The 20863-nt window shown below is 41.6% G+C and overlaps 1 protein-coding gene and 1 long non-coding RNA gene across 4 annotated transcripts in view; one reads left to right on the plus strand and one right to left on the minus strand.

The window, feature by feature from the left end:
• Nucleotides 1-17378, minus strand: part of LOC113597385 (uncharacterized) — a 28604-nt gene extending 11226 nt beyond the window's left edge. Inside the window, exons 1-2 of the long non-coding RNA XR_003418159.2 lie at nt 16810-17378; nt 16633-16696 (exon numbers count right to left, since the gene is read on the minus strand). This is a non-coding gene — a long non-coding RNA (uncharacterized LOC113597385). The remainder of the gene's footprint in view (nt 1-16632; nt 16697-16809) is intronic.
• The window catches only part of KIAA2012 (KIAA2012 ortholog), a 107588-nt gene that overhangs the window by 40158 nt on the left and 46567 nt on the right, over nt 1-20863 (plus strand). For 2 of the 3 annotated variants that reach the window (XM_053215568.1, XM_015075915.3), the window contains exons 12-13: nt 6184-6252; nt 14895-14971. In XM_053215568.1, the coding sequence (XP_053071543.1) occupies nt 6184-6252; nt 14895-14971 (146 nt within the window). The remainder of the gene's footprint in view (nt 1-6183; nt 6253-14894; nt 14972-20863) is intronic. The other variant, XM_027053206.2, reaches the window with a different exon arrangement.

Below are 20863 nucleotides of genomic sequence, written 5' to 3' on the forward strand. Positions count from 1 at the left end.
TCCTTCCAGCTATAATGTTGTATGTTACTAAATATGCCCTTTTCCCAAGGAGACTCTCCTGGTGGGGCAGTTCTGCTGTCTAAATCCTGAAGCAGGATCTCAGCCATTCAATAATTCACGACTGTTCTTATTCTCATTTTCCAAACATCACTTCTAATCATAAGGCCCACAATCCATCCATCTCTGAGTGAGAAGTAGAGGAAAGTAAGAAGCAGCCAGTGTGCAAATTTTAGACTGATTGCAAATTTTGTCCAATCAGTGTTTGTTAATAACCCATAAGAAATAATGTTGCCAGTTCTAACAACCTCAGGTCAATTGAAATATAGGAAAAAATATAGGAAAAAAATATAGGAAAATATAGGAAAATATGGTCACTTGGCACCTAGCACTGTCTTCCAGTGGGCCTTCCTGTATTGCAGAGGCAAGGCTAAAAACACTTCCTGGATAACCTTTGCCATCAGGAGGCTACACGCAAATTGGGTTCTGCCAAAGAGCTGCTCTAGCAAGAGCCATGGAGGGCAGAAGCAAGGCAGAAGCTTTGGGCTACTTGTGCTGACAAGCAAGCCCAAGGTAGTTGCTACAGCAACTTTATAAGCACCAAGTTCTGTATCGTAACTCCATTCCTTTTTAAAATACATGGTGGTTCCTGTTCTCCACTAAGCCCTGACCAACATACTCTCCTTACAGAAATTATGGGAGATTCCCATGAGGCTCAGCATGGAGCTAATTTGGGTCTGTCACATAGACCACACAGCAGGCTGTGATAGCTGTGCTTATTCCTGGACTTCATAGAGAAGTAGGGTTCTTTCCCTCATCACAGTGAGGCCAGCAAAGCCCCAGCAGCCCACACTGGAAGGTGTTCTGATAGCCACCAGCAGAGAGCCACTAAAAAATACTAGGAAGCCTCCTTTCCTTTGACAAAAACCTCTCATGATTACTATAAGCACAAAGACTCCCCTACCTCATATTTGGCTAAAAATGTGTCATCACCACTTTATGCCTCCCAAAGAAGAAAAATGTCAAAAATAATAGTTCTCTCTGAATCTGTTGGAAATTATTTTTTTAAGGAAAACAATCAATAATGAAGTATTGAAGAATATTTAGTTCCTCTTTATTTTTTTGCATATGATGGTACTTACATTTTTTAGAAAGCCCATGAAATTATGAATTCTACCTCCCTTACATTTGTTCTATTTCAGAGAACCCCAGAGTCAAGATGGAATGGAGGCATGACCTTCATCATCATTTAAGCAGAGGAAGCGCTTATCAAATAGACTTGCTGAGGACACTAGTAAATTATATGGATAACAGCAAAGCTGTCTGGTTGAAGTGGGGTTGGTCTATGTCCCCCCCAACTTCTCCACAGCTCAGCTAATTCTTTCCCTTCTAAGATTGTTCCTGGATAGGGGGTCTATACAGAGCCACCAGAGATATGAGACCACAGTTTGCAAACTCTCTCATTCTATAGATAAGGACACTGAGGCCCAGGAAAGTATGGTGATTTGCCCAAAGTCACACAGCTTCTATGTGGCAAATCTAAGGCTCAAATCCAGATCTTCCTGCACCCACTCAGGTCAAAGCTCTTCCTACTAAATCATATTTACCTCCAGTCCTTCTTGTCCAAGTTTCCAGGCTTCAACGACTAGCTGAATTCCCACCTTCTTTGTGACGGCTTACCTGATGTCATGCTAATTGCCGATTTCTTAGATTCCACTAATTCTTACTGCCTGGGCCTCTCACCAGGCACTCCATCACTTCCTTTACCATTTTTACTTTTTATCTTCTTTCCTCAAGATTTAAAACTCCTATGGGTTAATCCCCTTTATCTACTTCTGAATATCCCAGAAAATACCACAGTCACTCCTGGAATACTGCCCATAAATAATGGTTGAAACTGTGAGTAGCAGAGACTTTAATTGTTCACCAATATCCATTCTTTCATTATTCCTTTTATTAAAAGCATCCAGGGGCACCTGAGTGGCTCAGTTGGTTGAGCATCTGACTCTTCATCATGCCTCAGTTCATGATCTCACAGTTGATGGGCTTGAGCCCCTTGTCGGGATTTGTACTGACAGTGCAGAGCCTGCTTGGGATTCTCTCTCTCCCTCTCTCTCTGCTCCTCCCCCACTCACACACGTGTGTGTATGTGCATTCTTTCTCTCTCCCTCTCTCAAAATAAATAAATACACATTTAAAAGCATCCAAATTTAGCTGAATATATGGCTACTGGCTAGAAATTACGTTTTTCCAGCCTCTCTTGCAACCAAGTATGGCCATGTGACTAAGTTGTGGCTAATGAAATGTGAATAGAAGTAATGCATGCAACTTCCAGGTTATTTCCTTAAAAAGGACACTGCTTGCCTTCCTCTTTACCAAAGGAGGTTGGTCTTCTTTCCCCTTGGACTCGGCTGAGGTGGTAAAACAGCTCAACCAGGTAGAAGAGGGCAATAGTCGATGAGATAATGGAGCCATAAGATATAAGAAACATCAGTCCTCAGATAACTTCATGAAGCAAAGCCACCCTGATCTGCCCACCTACCTCTCAACTCTTATCAGAAAGATAAATAAATGTTTATCTTTTAGAGTCTCTTGTCACAGCAGCTCACCATGTTCCTTAGCTAAAATAATGCGACTATAATAACATCTGCCATCCCAAACCATAAGAGACTCTTAAAAACAGAGAACAAACTGAGGGTTGCTGGAGGGGAGGTGGGCAGGGGGATGGGCTAAATGGGTGATGGGTATTAAGGAAGGTACTTGTGATGAGCACTGGGCATTATATGTAAGTGATGAATCAGTAAATTCTACTTCTGAAATCATGATTACACTATATGTTAACTAACTTGGACTTAAATAAAAATTAAAAATAAAAAAAAAGTTCATGCTACCCAAAAAAAGGATTATTGTCAAATGTGTTCCCAATTCCAGTCCTCAGAATGATACTGAAATACATGATAAAGTGTGTTTCCTTGTTAGTATCAAAAAATATCTGCCATCCCAGTTCCCACTTGGTAACATATTGCAGTACATCTTGTAAAGTATTAAGTAAACTTCTTATATAAAGTATTATTGGACCTAAAAGAGAGAAGACCCATTACATGTGTGTTTAACTCCTATAATAAAATGTGAATGCCTATCATATGCAAGGGACAGAGAAAGAGGTTGATATTGAGCTCAAACATTCTCAGGCACTGTGTCACCGGTGTCATCTCATTCCATCAGCCAGCAATCCCATGAAGTGAGTATTTTCATTCACATATCAATGTGGGGAAACAAACACAGGAGTCTAACTCCCCTGTGCACTTTGATTTCACCCTGTAAGCAGTGAGCTTATTCATTCCCAGGCATCCCTATCCCAGAGCTTGCGCTCTCTCATCCTGTTTCCAAGGCTCAGCATCTGTGGCTACTGCCCAGCAGGGCCTCACAGCCCATGTGAGGACAGACTCACAAGGAATGAACTCCACCACAAGACAGAATGGCAGGAGTGCTACTTTAGAGGCCTAACCAACACGATTCAGGGGTGTTCAAGGAAGGAGTGATCAGTTCTAACCTAGAGCATCCAAGGGCTCCAGGGAGGGATTTTTGCAGAGAAATTCCATTTGCACTAACCTTTGAGAAATTAGTAAAAGTGGATAAACAGTGCAGAGAGAAAGACATGACCAGCTGAGGGACCAGCATGAACAAAGAAAGTAGAATATGTGTAGAAAATGACAAGCGGCCATGTGTATGGATTGTGAGGGGCTTTGCGGGAGGAGATGGGGCTGAAAGTCAGGCCAGGGCCAGAGCAGAGAAGACTTTGTGTTCCAGGATAAAGCTATCGATGCTGCTTTTTAGGCAACAAGGAATCACAGATGTTTGAGGAGGGGTGTCATGTAACCCAGTGCGTGTGCCAGCATGAAGGAACAGGCAAGAGAAAAGGCTGAGCACTCAGGCTACTGCAGAGCCATCCAGGCAACAGCTGATGAGGGCCTGAACAGAAGGCAGTGCACAGACGTGGGGGATGCTGCCTGGATGTGGGGACGTGCACCAGCTCTCTAAATCTGAGCAGCCAGTGACAAGCCTGATACTAGAGTCTCTTTACAAAACTAGCTACAATCTTCATCTCCAATTTTCCACTCAAATTACCTTTTTTCTGCTTTCACTTTCAGTTAAGAGGGTTTCTTTGGAGGCTGTGGGTGGGGAGGGGGAGGGGGATGTATTACACTTAAGATAAAGCAACAGTAAAGGCCCTGGAGCCCATCACCCCCACAGCAGCACACGCAGGGCCACAGCTCTCTCTTGAGTGGCATTCAGTTCCAGCCACGTCCCTCATTTTAAAAAAAAATTTTTTTTGATGTTTATATTTATTTTTGAAGGAAAGAGAGACAGAGCGTGAGGGGGGAGGGGCAGAGAGAGAGGGAGATACAGAATCCGAAGCAGGATCCAGGCTCTGAGCTGTCAGCACAGAGCCCCACGTCCGGCTCAAACCTGTAAACCACGAGATCATGACCTGAGCAGAAGTCGGAGGCTTAACCGACTGAGCCACACAGGCGCCCCTCCACCCCCCTCATTGTAAGTTACACTCCCACCAACACACATACAAAATAAATTTCAGTGTCACACACCTCTCAGCTTGTCAGTGTGCAGTGTGCCTGTTTTCTGGCTTATGTGCTCTTGGGGAAATGGTTGAGCTTCCTAGCAGACAACAATGGTATACAGTAAGAGTCCTAAGGAAAACCCTCAGAGCAAATTTCTTGGGAGCTGTAAGGCAAAGGGTGAGGCGGTAAGCAGTGATGGAAAGTGTGTGTATAACCCTGTACCCTCTTACCCCCACACACAGCGAGGTTTCTCTTTCATGATTGTTTTAGCCTCTTTTTCCTTTCCAACCACCGAGCACTCAATTCTTTGAGGGAAAATTAACATTCATTATGCAATTTATCTCTCTCCTTTTAATCCGGAGTGTCTGTCTCCAAGGTCCCTACTCAATAATTAATGTTTGTTCTCATTTCCCATTCTCCAGAGCATCTATTCTTGAACTGTAGGGTCAACAATTAACACTAATTATGGCTTTTCCTCTCTCCAGTGTTGGTTCTCAGAATCCCAAGTTGCGCTGCTCAGCCTAAGTTGTGTGTGTGTGTGCGGCTGTGTGTGTGTACTCGAGAGGTGGAAAAACACCAAGGAACAGGCTTTTCCAAGCCCACCACAGTTTAGCAAATCAATAAAAACAAACATTCTTTTTTGGCACCCTCTCTAGTTTATTATCAGTAATGAGACAAAGAAGCATAAATACATACATACACATATAAATATATTTGGAAATGAGTCTGGAGGGGGATGGTTAGAAGATTTCAAAATACTTTCCAGTTGGAATTTTCTATGATTCCTTCTGACTTTTTCCTCCGTATTGTTACCTCCTCAATATCACAAACCCACCCTGCCCCACCCCCGTACCCACCCCCCAAATTTCCCATTAAAAACTGTTCTTCCATTTCAGATCCACTCAGTTGACCCCTTTGCAATCCATTACCACCACCACCCCTTAATTTTCCTTCTCTGGTCTGTCATCCAAATTCTCCTCATCCATTAAAACAGCATTGCTTCAACGAGTTTTCATTTTGACTGACAAGGACAACCAGAAGAATAATTTTTGCCCAAGGTAACTTTAAGAGATTGCAAAAAAAAAGAATCATGAGGGCTGTGCAAAAGCCTGTCTGTCTTCTTGGCTGGAATCAGATGGGTTAGAATCCCTCCCGACTCCCCTGGTCCAACCCTTGTATTTGCACTACAGCTGCAGGCTGGGGCTCCTCACGCTTGTCTGTCATCCCCCCATTGCTGCACGCTCTGGGGCCCCATAGCACATCTGCTGTTCAAATCTGGGCATCTCCTCACAGCATGTGTCAAGCATTAACTGTTTCATGCTCTTGCTCTGTAAAAAGTTTTCCTCTCAGAATTTCAGCATCATGGTCCCTACAGGATTTCACTCTTAAACATCTTCAATAAAAGTATTATTTTCTTCAGCACTTTTTAAATCCCAGATCAACCTTCTCTCCATGATAGCACCAACAGATTTTTTTAAACCATTCAGTTTATTATGAGGCTTAAGCATCAAAGCCTCCACTTGGTTTTCCCTTGTCTTGAGGTAAGAAAAATAGCTTTTTTCAAGACTTTTTCACACTCACAGGTAAAACCCTTATTGTTTTTCAGCCTATGAATCTATCAATTCAAATACCAGCCATGAAAAGGAGGGGTCTAGTATTCAACACCTCCTAAAAGGTAAGCTTTTCCTCTAAAAAGGTCACTTCTAGGGGCACCTGGGTGGCTGAGTTGGTTAAACATCCAACTTCAGCTCAGGTCATGATCTCACGGTTTGTGAGTTCAAGCCCCATATCAGGCTCTGTGCTGACAGCTCAGAGCCTGGAGCCAGCTTCAGATTCTGTGTCCCCTCTCTCTCTGCCCCTCCTCTGCTCGCGCTCTGTCTCTCTTCTCTCTCTCAAAAATAAATAAACTTAAAAAAAAAGAAAAAAGGTCAGGGCGCCTGGATGGCTTAGTCGGTTAAGTGTCCAACTTCAGCTCAGGTCATGATCTCACGGTTCATGAGTTTGAGGCCCGCCTCAGGCTCTGTGCTGACAGCTCAGAGCCTGGAACCTGCTTTGGATTCTGTGTCTCCCTCTTTCTTTGCCCCTACCCCGCTCACGCTGTCTCTCTCTGTCTCTCAAAAATAAATAAATGTTAAAAACAACTTTTTAAAAAAGGTCACCTCTACTTCTCTTCTATGTCATTTGACTCCCATACATATTATTTGATACCGAGACCTCCAGAAACACACAATTTCTCCCCAAATATAGCAATAAGTAGGAAAGAGGATTCACTTCTTGGAGAGCCTGAGAAATGTGGTGTCCTCATGAGTTATGCATGGGCAGCACTGTGTGCTGTGGTCTGAGTGTAAATCTTAGGGGAGAAGAGAAGCTGAACCAAGTGCTTGTACTTGGCTGGCCCAGGAAGGGAAATCTGCAAGGATGCCCTGTAGGTTCTGCAGGTCACACACTGCACAATTCACATTATGATGAGGTAGACATTGCCCCTCGCATTGTGCTCAGCCTGCACAACTACAAATGAGGAAACTTTGAAAAATGCTCCCAGGCATGGGTTTTTTTTTTTTTTTTTTGGTTTTTTGTTTTTTTTTTTAAGAGAGAGAGAGGGTGCAAGTGAATGAGGGGCAGAGAGAGAGAGAACCCCAGGAGGGACAAAGAGAAAGAATCGGGGCTTAAGCATACAAACTGTGAGATCATGACTTAAGCTGAAGTCAGATGCTTAATGACTCAGCCACCTAGGCCCCCACTCAGGCATGTTTTCTAAATGGAGGACTGAGGCCAGCACTACCTCTTCCAAGCTTCCTTTCATACTTCACTCCCCCCATGCAGAAAGAAGCCAAAACGAGAAGTGTAGGCTGACTTTGCAGCTCATCCTCCACCTACCACCATTGCTGCTTCTGCTTCAGACCAGGGGTAAATGATGATTATGTAGAGACTGCCTCTCTCTCCCCAAAAGTGTCTTTGATTAATAGAGAAATGCGTATGGTCTTCCTCACTGCTTATTTCGGGACAGGCAGCAATGAATCTCCAATGAAGGACCTGCTATAGTGACAGGAAGCAATGCCACAGATGGTTTGCTGGAGCCAGAGCTGGGGGGAGGGAATTGGTTTTGCCAGACACCACAAGACTAAAAGGAGAGAAGGCACAATCATATGCTTGCCAATCCCAAAATCTGTAAGCAGAGAATACTTGAGAGCCTGGCTTTCTGCATTACCCTTCCTGCCATTCTCCTTGGATGGACATGCTGACCATGGTAGGAAGTTTCAGTGTCAGTTCTGTTCTTTCTCACTTATTAGTTGGAACTGGGCCAGAGCAGCTCTTAATAGGAGCTCTCTAGTGAATGATGATGGTGATGGTGGAGATAATAGGTACCACTGTTATCTCTCTTTGATATGCCAAGCATTGTGCTGAATGCTTTACATTCATTATTTCACTTCATCCTCACACCAATGATAGGAGGTAAATTCTATCATTATCTTCATTTTTCATCTAGGACAACGTGGCTCAGAGAGGTTAAGTGACTTGCCTAAGGTCACACACTAAATGGAGAAGCTGTGATTGGAAGCCAAGAACCCTTCCTTTTTTACCATGATGCAGGGGTAGTGGTGATATCAATCTAAATAGGCATGTTGCCATCTGACAGTATGGAGAGTTTAGGAAATTACTGACCTAACAACTCCTATAAATAAATGGTTTTTGTTACACATCCTTTTATTCCTCCAATTTCCCTTACTCAGCATCAGACACCCTTTTGTGGGTAACAGTGAAAATGATTTACAACTTTCAGAGACATGGGGAGGACAGAAGCTGAATAAAAGTAGGAATAGGTTGGGAGAACCAAACTCTTGAGACAGATTTTCAAGTAAGATAGGCCATTTACAGAGTAGCTCTCCAGACCAGAATCATTCTTCCTAATATGGCCAAAAATGTTATAATTTCATTTCACTCTGCTATTGAAAATCTTACTAGGCTCACTTTGAATTCAGAAGTATTCTCTTATAAGGTTGACACTTCTGAGAAGCTATAGTCATTTACACTTTAGTAAAAATTTATTTGATCAGATGGCTGTCCTCTTGCAACCTAGCTGAGAACAGCTGCTCTGAAGGACTAAAAATTCTGACAGGGGTTAAAACAGAGGTGGGTAATTTGAAGGTAAAGAGTGTTTTAAGAATTGAAACATTCCTAACTGGTGAGTTGCCCTGGAGAGCTTGGATGAACAGAAGGATGTTAGCTATATGAGGAGAAGGCCCAAAAAGAAAAGTACAGAAAGGGAAATAGTAGAGTGCCAAAGACAAATTTAGACTATTTCAGAATTGCTCCATGGCAAGCTTTATATCCATGAAAGGGAAAGAAAACTTATTTCCTCTCTTCTCTACTCCTAGTAACTAAAAGACCTCAGGCTAATGCAAATCTTTCTTATCTCCAAGCTTTTGAACATACTGTTGCCTCTGCCTGGAATACAATTCCTCATCTCCTCCTATCTCCTGTCATTTTTAAAAACTGTGGTAAAATACATACAACCTAAAATTTACCACCTTAATGATTTTTACATGTGCCATTCACATTGTTGAGTAGATTCACATTGTTGTGCAACCAATCTCCAGAACTCTTTTCTTCTTGCAAAACTGAAATGCTATACCCATTAAATAACAACTCTCCATTCTAATGGGACTGCAGATATAAGCACCTCTTTCAGGGCTTAGATGTAGGAACCATATTTGTTCTTTTGATTTGCTCAATGACCTTAACAAACAATTCTTGCATCTCTTTGTGCGTGACATTCCCCATTTGCTTTTAAGTAAATGGATATAACACTACTTTGAAAATACTTGATACTCCCTGGAATTGAGTTCAAAGAGCACTTTAAGACATCTATTCATTGGAATCACCTGTAGATCTTTCACAACTTTTTGTTTTCTTTTTGGTCATTTGGTTTTAATGAATATTTTCAGGAAAAAATGATATGATTCTAAAAAATTATGTAGATGGTGGAACTTGGGTATTTGTGGACTGGAAGTTCAGTTTCAACTATTGCAAATGACTTCACAAATCAGGGACACATACACTATGTCATCTTACAGAGGCATGAAGTCAAATCATAGACATTTTGAAGCTGGAAAACAGAAGACCATCACTAAGCTAGTGAGTGAACCTAGCCCTCCTCTGAGTACCCACATCTCACTGCTGTGATCCATGTTTATTATAACACCTGCAATTACTCTTGAGAAGTTATTTTTCAAAAAGAACACTGATTTTTTCATATAAATATTTTTTAATGGCCCGAAAAAGAAGGCCAGCTCCTTGGGCTGGTAATGAACGTAAGAGAAAGTAAAGTGGTTTAACATTTTGATGATTCTCTGCCAAGAAAACAGTTTTATAAATCACTCTAATGCTTTATTTATAGACTCATTAAGAGCTTGAAAAACTCCCCCTCATTTTTCATTTATACTTTAGTTTTATTGGGGATATGATATACACTAGGGGTATTCACAAAACTAAGGATTCTTGAAATTCGTGGAATGTGTCCCTCCCAGGTAGCCAGAATCTGCTATTCACTTAGCGTATAATATGTACAAGGGATCAGGGCCTTGCTCAAGCAGCGAAGTAGTGCTTAGCACAATGCATTTTAAGGCTGGTGTGGATTTTAATGTGTGTATGTGTGTGTGTGTATCAGTTATATTTCTCAACCTATAAAGTTTATAATATGTTTTCTTCTGTCAGAATGATCAAAAAATTGTAACTTTCCTTAACTAGTAATCCATAAATACTCTTTCCTGTTTCACCACTCTTCAGACATTTGTGCTATAAAGAAGCCTGAGGCTTTTCTTTAGGAATTTTTGCCTCCTAGCTTCTCTCTTGCTTCTTTCAGTCATCTCCCTGTGGCCTATGGATTTTCGTTTGCTGTTTTCTTAGTTCTCTACAATTCCTTATTTGAATAATAATGAAGACGTGAGCATTGGACCATGTCCAACAGAAAGAATTAGTGAATCTGTTTTACAAAGCACATAAGCTTGCTTATTCATTTATTCATTCAACAAACACTAATCGATCATCTCCTAATGCCATATACTGTATTACGCACAAGAATAGAATTGAGAGACAAAGTCTATTCCTTAGTGTCATCCATAGTAGTAACGTGTGGTGAGAGCTATGAATACTCAGAGCTAACTCAGCCTGCAGCTTGAGAAGGCTTTTGAAGTAAGAGAGCACTTAAGCTGAGTTTCTAAGGATATACATAGGAACCAGCCAAGTGGAGAAGAGTTAAGGCTGCTCCAGGGAAAGGGACCACATTAAGGTTAGAGAACATGGTGACACGGGAGAAATGTAAGCAGCTTATAATGACTGGCCCTCAGGGTACATGTAGGGAAGGGAGTGGGGAGAAATGCAGTTAGCTAGTGGGGTAGGCAGAAGCCAGATCATAAAAAGCCATAGCAGCAACTTAGAAATTTTCCCAAAGACTGTGAGATCCCATTTAAACCGGAATTGGTATAACCAGATTTTTATTTTAGAGAAATGACTCTTCCAGCTATCTAAAAAAACAATTGAAGGCGGTAGGATTAGAGGTTAGACCAGATGTCTATTCTTGTTTGAGAGTGAGTGACCAAGAACAGTATCTTCTACAGAATTAAGATCACCACATGAACTGAAATGACCACCTTTAGCCTCTTTTGTTAATTCCCTTCTTCCTCACAGTCTTCCACCACAGGTATCCTTATTAATCCTACGGTGTACCTTGACTGGAGGGTTTCTCATGTAGTTGATATTTTGTTGCCATACAACTTATATTTAAATCCCATCATCTAGCTTGTCTTCCATTTGGGGCGTGGTAAACTGCCATGTACCTTTCGACCTCTCCATAAAAAATAATTCATGAACTTTTGAGAGAAGTTGGTATTCCCAAAGCTAAAGCCAAACCCTTGAGACTGAGCTAGACTTGATCTAAGAAGAAAGACGTAAGTAAAAGAACTGTTATTTCAACTTGGAAGAAAAATATTGCCCTTGCATTTACTAGGCATTTCCATATTTACATTCAGACTGACTTATAGCTTCTAGATGAGTCTACTTGGCTCCTTTATTAGACCTTCCTGGGGTATGTCTTTAGCTTGGAGATTTTCTCAGGTCTTTAGTAACTGTTTGATATGCCCATCTCACCCTCCTCTTCATCCAAGAAGATTTAAAGTAAAAATGTGTAGCATAAATAACGTCTTAAATCTTATCCCAAGTATTTGATAGTGACAATACCAAGAGGCCATCTTGGGTCTTGGTTTCCTGCACTAAACAAGCAGATCAAGATTTATTATAGCATGTCCAACACTCCATAGGTCATAGACATCTTGAGTCATATCATATAAAATAAGTATTTTTAGATATCATTTTTAAGGAAAGGTCATAGTACTATGTAAAGGAACCAGAATTACCCTTCCTTTTATGGTTTAATCTATACTGGGAAGATTTTTTTAAATTAATCTGGAATTTGCCTTTGCATTTTCCATCTTTGACCAAAAATACAAAACCATGAAGGTACAAAGGCTGACTTTTAGGACTTCTCCCACTGGCTTCGGCTGGGCTCAGCAGGTCCAAGTGCAAAGCTGTGAGAAGGCAAAAGTGCTTTCTGAGATCTGCTTGGCAGTGGATATATCCCCTCTCCAATGAGGAACCACTGCAAATTATGAAGAAAGTGTCATGGGAGCATACTAAGGATCAAAGAGTAATCCTGCCTTAGAAATGGCATGTGTGAGAAAAGGCCCTACACATATTTAAAGAGGCTCCTGCCAGCACCTCCAAAAGCTACTGCCCTTGTAACCACAGAATGTTTGGCCACGTGGAGCCTGCAAGTCTCTTGTTCTTTCCAAGCCCTGACACACGACCATGAAGGAGCCAGGTGGCCCGGTTTGCCTGATAAGATGACTTTTTGGTTTGGTCTCTATTCTGATACCAGATGAGGCCCACCAGAGTATCCCATACCAAGGAAAATAAGTTTTCTGAAACAATGGGAATAAATATGATTATATTTCATTTTTATCAAAACAATGAATAATGATAACTTCAGTATTAAACACCACTAACATAAGTTTAAACAGAAGGAAATTTTAAGGCACCCTATTCCACGCTAGAATCAGATACTCTTTCCTGCTTTTGAGTGTTTGGTGAAGGATCTCATGATTTGAAGAAGGCAGAAGAGTTTGGGATGAGACCCCATCTAGCAAGGGTCATCTCTGAAACTGCCTGATTATCTGGTGGGAATGCTATCTCCTTGCTAAAAGCCTGTGGTTAGATTAATGCTAGCAGTTGAAAATCTGCTCTGGCCTGATGGTGGGCAGCCAGAGAAGGAATGTGTTTTCTGTTTATCTCTTTAGTGGCAGAAATATTCATCACAGAAAGACTCCGAGCTCCCGGTTTCAGGCAGGCCTAGAAGCTGTGCAGTCTGTAGTCTGTGAATGTACACACCAGCTCAGAATGATGAGAAAGAGCCAGGCCTGTGTTCACAGCCAGTTGCCTGCATTGGTTGATGGGTCAGTCAGTTCCTTCAGCTTGATAACAGGAGTAGATCCTGCCTCATTGTTCAGAGAGGAAGTTTTACCACCCCCATTGCTTTATCTCCCAGGAATGTAGTTTGAGCTGTGTCTCCTCCTTGACAGCTTGGACCTCAGTAAATTACCAGGGTCTTGACCCTAGAGATGGAGAAGTCCTAAGCAATTTTTTTTAGTCTCCTATCTAAAAATGTGTTTACATTTCTTGAACTCTGGCTGACTGATTCATTCTCCTGGTGTTGCAAGAACTTTCTTTATGCATTAGAATTTATAAGTTTCATTTCTAAGAAGCCCGAAGTTCCTTCCAAGCCACAGTGAAGTGAACCTCATCTCAATGCAATTCTGCTGGGCTGGGTTTGTCCAGAGGATGGATCACGGCCAAGCAGCTGTGATGTGGCAAGCACAAGTCAGGCTAATGGAGAGAGTGTGATGTGGAGGGAAAAGTATTAGATGCTATGTTGGGAGATCTGGGTTCAGGTTCTGGTCTTACACTGTTTCAAGGAACACCCTTAAGCCAATCTCATGAAGCCACTCTCTGGACCTCAGTTCCCCCAGCTGTTTTAAAAAAGGAATGTTTTAAATCTGTTCTAAAGCCATTCCAAACCAGAAGAACAGGACAGCTGAAAAACAACAGAAAATGAAAGGTTGGCCCACAAGGAATGAGTAGAGGTTTCAGGTCAAAGAGACAAAGATGCCACAGGCTCTTAAAAGTAACAAGCATGGAAATAAGTTTTTGTTGGACACTCAACCTACACTAGAGACTAAACCCTTGTTAGTGGAGCCATGTGCTTAGCTAAATCTGTTCCCCAAACAAACATTCCTTTATAAATATTAAATTTACTTGCTTAGGGATAAAAAGAAAAGCAAAATAAATTCTATCCTTTTGCAGCATGGGGTTTGAGTCTTGGGCTCAAATCCTTACTCAAAACCTCACTAGTGGTACAACCTTAGGTAGATTAGTTTACCTTTCAAGCCTCAGCTTCCACACCTGTGGAAAGCAGTGATAACTCAACCATGGAGGAAAGCCACACAGATTAACATCGTCTGCGAGGCACCTGCTTTATGGAAAGTTCCATGATCTCCCACCAGCCCCACTTTGGCCTTTGCCTTTGTTTGCTTTATGTTTCCACTTCTTTTCTTTTTTTTTTTACTTTTTTTTAGTGTTTACTTATTTTTGATAGAGAGAGAGGGAGACCCAAAATCCGAAGCAGGCTCCAGGCTCTGAGCTGTCAGCACAGAGAGCAATGCGGGGCTCGAACCCACGAACCAGGAGATAATGACCTGAGCTGAGGAAGGACACTTAACCAAATGAGCCACCCAGGTGCCCCTTTATGTTTCCACTTCTGTTGCCCCTCCACATTATGAGGGAAAAGGGAAATCTCTGATCTCTCTATCTGGAAGGTTGCAGAAGCATTTTCTTCAGTGAAGTACAATCATACAAAATTTATATTCAACAGTATCAGCAGATTTTTTTTCATCAATATTTCCTTTTTAATTTCAGCTGTATCTGAATTTTAGTAGCACAAAGAATTTACTTTTGTTCTTTTAAAAAGCAACCAAAACAAGAAAAATAGAAATTTGAGTGTAAGTTCTCAACACTATACTTAACATGGTATTTATACTGTGCTTATAGTGGGTCCAGGTGTCGTTTAGTGAGTAAATATGAATGCCATAGGTGTATGTGTGTTTATAACCCTATATACATGAACTAGGTGTGTTTGTATATAGTATATATAAAAATTAATGAGACCTAGATCTGACAGCTTTGATCCTTTTCTGATTTTCACCATAGCAAACAATGAATCCAGAACCTATCTTCACACGAATCTTAATGAAACCTCACCTTTGACCCAAAAGCCAGAGAAGCAGGTACAGTATTGACTCTGAATGAGCAGGAGACTGGGAGGCTGGACTATTGGGTTCTTGCCTCAGCTTGCTGTGTGACCCTGGGTAAGAGTCTTCACCTCTCTGGGCCTCATTTGCCTCATCAGTAAAATGAGACAAATGGACTATAAAATCACAGAGGTTCCTTGGAATGTCTTAACTCAGCTTGGACTGTTTTGTGTGGCTCTTCATGTGCCTGAATAAGTTGAATAGGCCTCTCCCTGACTTCTACAAAGCCAAAAAGGGAAGAGGGAAAACAGAAAGGCAATAGCCACTCAGACTCTGTACTAAAGGGCCCATTTTTTCCCATCCAATTCTCATTCCTAATGGGGAGGGGGAAAAAAAATAACAATCAAGAAAAAAATGTAAGGCTACTGTGAAAAAAGGAGAAGTATGTTTCATCTGGATGGGTCAGAAATGTCTATTGGTGTTTCAAGGACATACATTCATAAGTATCAGTTTGTTACTTCATTTGAAGCTTTGAGGCTGGACTGTCTTCAAATTCACTCTAGAGAGACAACTCAGGAGGAATTCCTGGAGCTGTACCCAGGGTCTCAGAGAACCTGAGGCAGAAACAGCGCAGTTCCAGGGCACGCTCAGGTCTCTAGACCTGCTGGGCCACAGCCTGGGCGGACAGAGGGGTGCATGATCTCTATTTCTCCCTCATCTCCAACTTCCTGCCACAGCCTGGCTTTCTCCTCTTTCCTCACATTTATTAAAAAACAATAATAATAAAAGTAGTTTTAGTTTCATGCGTGTGCCTAGCTGGGTTCTGAGAAAGGACCTGAACTCTCACTGTTAGAACCCCGGGCCGGGTCAGGCCTCCACTGAGGTAAAACACAGCTGAGCTGACCCTTCTTGCTACTGAGGAAACACTGAACCAACGTTTGCATTTTTTTTTTTTTTTACATGCCTGCTTTGAAGACAGCCTTTATGAGGGATCTAGAAGGTTTTCTTTTTTAAGACAGTCTGTAACCAAGGAAAATATACCCTGCTATATTTTGATAATTCCACAATTCCAAAGGCCTTGCAGACGCCTCACTTACCCAAAACGCACTCCAAATTCACACAGCTCCCCTGGTTGTATTTCAGGAGACCTAATATCGCCAGCAATAAAAGAGTGGCTCAGTCACGTCAGATGAAGCCCTAGACTGAATTATTAGCCTTGCAGTCAGAAAGAGGAACACCAGGCCGAGGGTCTTAAACCCTAATCCTGGGTTTCCCCAGAGAAGCTGTGGCAAACCAGGTTACTGAGATCCTCGTGTGCCTTTTTTGTGAAAGGAGGGCCGTTCCTCCCAACACAACCGGTTGGTTTGTTCAAGTCACAGTGGTCTTACTTCCTTTAGAAGTAGCCCCCAAGAGGAAAGCCATTCGAGGAAAAGCCTAGGGAGCCCCACCAGCCCCTAAACACAGAGAAAATGGCAGGGCAGGGGGCGGGGGAGACTGAGGAAGGTGGAGGCTGCTCCCATGCCTCCCCACCCCCTTAACTTCTTGAGGCTAATGGCCCTTTATTAGATTAATCACTGACTTCAATTTTAACTACTTCCTCAACCTACTCCATGTAAATGACTAATTTCATGTTTACTATAAAGCATCTGGAAAGGATTTAGAAACAAATTTCTGCCCAGCAGATTTCAGTTACGTACCTTGATGGGCCGCTGGCAAATCCAGTGGATTCCTTGCAGGGTTGCCTTCCCACTCTGAAGCAGGCTAGGATAGCACACAAAATTGATCTTTATCAGCATCAGCAGTTTCTACTTTTCTTTCCTTCCCATTAATTCCTCACTGAATTCGCCCTCTCCCTCCCCTCACTGGGGTCTGACCTTATTAGGAGTTCAGTCACATAAAGCACTTTTACTTTTTATCATTGTGCTAGCTGTGAGGAAAGAAAGAGAGAAAGAAAAAACCCAGAGGTGGAATATATGGGCATCCCCATGTTTCCACGAGAAGTCACAGACCTAGACGTGGAAAACAGTTTCTGACGCGTGGGTGAGAGGAAAAGCCAGCCGTGACCGGGTTCGTGGATTTAGCCCCTGGGCGCGGGAGGCTGCCTGCGGGCGCCCCCTAGCGGCTGCATTTGAAGCCTCGAAGGCTCGTGTGCGTCTGTTCCGTGGAACCGAGCGGGAAGGACTGGGGCTCCGGCCTCCCACACGCGGGGTGGCAAATTGCGCGACTAGGTCCTGAGCCGCCCCTTCCACAGCCGGACAAGGATCAGGGCCTCGAGGCAAATCCACAAGTAGAAATCGGAGTAGCAACGACGTCAACAACTTCCTGGGAGTTGGAGGAGGGGGTTAAGCGGAAAGAGGGGGAAGAAACGACAAGGGGGAAATGTGCAGATGAAAAGAGCAGTGAAAAAAGAAAAAGGAGACAAGCAGACATGTTTCAACTCCAAGCTCCCATTTCCTCTTTCAAATGAACGGCCTCCCCACTGTGAACAGAATCAAGTATTTATGAAGGCATTTTTTGCATATTAATGGCTGCACACGGAGCATTGCCAGTTCTGAAGTCCTAAAGGTATGATGCCCTTTTTTTAATGCAGGTCCTTCAAACTCCTCACAGAATTTGGTATTCTCCTTCACATATATTTTCCTTTCTGCCTTCTGGCTCCTCCTCGGGTCTTTCATTTGATTAAGAGAAATGAGTTTCCACTACCGTCAGCGACCGAGTACTGCTCTTACCTCGGTGGCTGACATCAATCGCGAGAGAAGCTTCTCCTCTTCCCCAGGGCCTCTCTGTATAGAGGCTGCAGGTTGGGTGAGGTGACCAGCACCTAAAAAGAGTATTAAAATTGTAAATGAAAATACCAGCAGGAAACGTTAACATATCTATGCTGGAGGGGCAGAAAAAGCAAAACTGAAAAAAAGAAAAGTTTTTTAAAAATTGCGTTAACTACAACAGCATTGCTATCTATACTTGATAAAGATTACATTAAATGTTAAAAGGAAAACATTGAGAACCAGTTAGAAAAATAAGTAAAAGACATAAACAATTTATATCAAAAATAATAGCAATAGGAAACAAGTATGGAAAATATTTATCCTGAGTAGCAATTTAAATGCAGATTGAGGGAAACTGGAGGTACCATTTTATATTTGAGATGTATGCCTCCTCTCACTTTTTTTTTAATATTTTAAAGTTTATTTATTTATTTTGAGAGAGAGAGGAGAGAGAGAATCCCAAGCAGGCTCTGTGAAGCCCAACAGGGGGCTCGATCTCACCAAATGTGAGATCATGACCTGAGCCAAAATCAAGTGTCAGAAGTTTAATAGACTGATCATCCTGGTGCCCCAAAGTTTTTTTTTAAGTTTGCTTGTTTGTTTGTTTGTTTGTTTGTTTTTAAGTAATCTCTACCCCCAAAGTGGGGCTCCAGCTCAACTCCAAAATCAAGAGTCACATGCTCTTCCAACTGAGCCAGCCAGGTAGTCCATCCTCCCACTTTTTTTTTTTTTTAATGGCAACACCCAGTACTATGTTTTGGTAAAACTGGTACACTTATACACTTCTGGTGAGTTGCAATTTGGTTCAATCCAGTTGTAAAGCAAAATGGCAGGCAATATAACTTGTGAAGCATGATAAAATATTGCTACTCATTTATTCAGTACTTCTGACTCCTAGGAATTTATCTTAAGGAAATAATTCAGCTGAAAAAATGAGTGAAGATGTCCACTGCAGGATTATCTATAATAAGGAAAAATTGGAAACAGCCTCATAGTCCAACATCAAGGAAATGATTACATTAATTATGACATATCCCTCTCGGTGAAAGGTTTAATTCATTCATTAAAAATGATACTTGTTCATACTAGAAACTGTAATTTAATACTAACAGTTTAACACAAGGTTTCTCAACCTCCACCCCATGAACACTTTGGGCCAGATATTCTTTGTCATGGGGAGCTTTCCTATGGGTTGTAGGATGTTAAGCAGCATCCCTAGCCTTTACCCAGTGGATGCCAATAGCACAATCTCTCAGTTGTGACAATAAAAAATGTGTCCAGACCTTGCCGAAGTCCCCTGTAGGGGAAAATCACCCCTAGTTGAGAGCTATGGATTAAATTTTAAAAGTGGAAATCAATGTAATTATTAACTAGAACTGCAACCATGTAAAAAAATAGAAAATTTTCCTGGAGAAATTCAGTGCCATGCCTTTGGGAATGAGTAACAAAAAGGTAGGGAGTAAAGCCTACTTCTCTGGACAGGGAGATGCAGACCGCTAATTCTCTTAGAAATCAGTGCTGGGCCCAATCTCACTTATTAGCTTCAAAAATATCTCCAAGAAGGACGCCTAGTGACATCTTCAATCTGCAAGGAAAAGACTTGCAAATAATGCATGCAAAAAATTTCTGTCATGCTAATTTGAAATTAGGGCCGTGTTGAGTTGAGGTTTTTTTAGTTTGTCTTATTTTTCACTATTATTCATTTTTCTTTCAAAATCCTCCCTGTAAGAAGGAAAAAGGAATCAAGAGGAAAGCTAGTTTTATTCACATCTGGCTTTAAATGATCTAGGAGTCACAGTAAACAACAAGTATACAGAAAGCTAAACAAGAGGCAATATCATAGTGCCATTATTTTTTAAGTAACTGTTAAAATTATTTAGTTTTTACTAAATTGTTGGAGAGGGTCACCAGAATTCTTCTTCTAAGGATTTCAACCCCTTTTCACTGTTTTATCCCACTGACCCTAGACTCTGGGGGACAATGAATTTACCTCTTTTTCTGAAAAGTTTGGATCTCAAACTATGAAACTCTCTTGTCCACACAGATCTATCTATGTAAGCTTGGAGCAAGAAGGGTCCTTAGCCCAGTGGTTTATAGAGCTATCAGGGCAGAGAGGTTGTCAGTAAAGAGTATCAAAGTACAAGCTCAAACCTTAATTACATTTCCCAAGAATCATTGCATCTCTTTGTTTAAAATAAGAAAGAAACTACCTCACCAGTTTTCTCATTGTCAATTTTCTCCCTTTGTTAAGGAAAGCAAACATCCTTTCTTGCATGCTTTATCTTGGGTTTTGTTTTGTTGCTTTGTGGGGATTAGAACTTTGGTAGTGTCCTAAAAATCCTGTTAAACTGGAATTATGTCCTTTTTTCTCATTTCTCATAGCCACTTCTATTTCAACGTGTATTATCTCTTAAGTTCAGGTTTCATGAATTTACAAGAGTATGAATTCATATTTGATCTTAGGTGTCCTAAATTTACTTCTTGGGGATTTCAAAGAGTAGCCTGTAATTCTAGCACACTAAGATTTAGGTTGAATAAACCTATGTTTACCCCATCTGTTTCCTTGGTGGTTTGACAGATGGTGTTCATATCCCCTTTCAGCCTTCCTCTTGCAGGACAAAACACACACACACACACACACACACACACACACACACACAACCCACCTGTAGACGCGCTAAGTTTTTGTACAAAAGGGTACAAAGATAACCTTTTGTTTCAATATCCTTCTGAGCCATCTCCTGCTTTCTATTGAATTTTTTGGCTATTATCTAAAAGAACAAGATACTAATCTTTAAAGACAGATGCCCCCCACCCACCACTTCTGCCTTATTCATCTGTGTATCCCTTGTGTTTACCACAGTTCTTGGCACATGGTAGCTACTGGGAAAAAACTGACCATCTTTAGTTGACATTAAGGACCATGTTCTGGGTAAAAAAGCCATAATCCTCCAAATAGGATTTGAAGAATTGCACTTGTTTTATTTCCAGTGATAATGATACGGAAGTTCAGCTGACATTTCTCTAACAACTCACACAATCTCCAGACACTTCCTGCTGTTGGTTGGCACAATTTGGTATTTCAATCTCTGGGTCATGTGCAGATTGAAATGTCACCAGCCATCTCCTTCTTGGAGATCTTTTTGAGGCTGATAAGTAA

The sequence above is a fragment of the Acinonyx jubatus genome, chromosome C1 (genome assembly GCF_027475565.1).
Source record: "Acinonyx jubatus isolate Ajub_Pintada_27869175 chromosome C1, VMU_Ajub_asm_v1.0, whole genome shotgun sequence".
Taxonomy (NCBI): Eukaryota; Metazoa; Chordata; class Mammalia; order Carnivora; family Felidae; genus Acinonyx; species Acinonyx jubatus.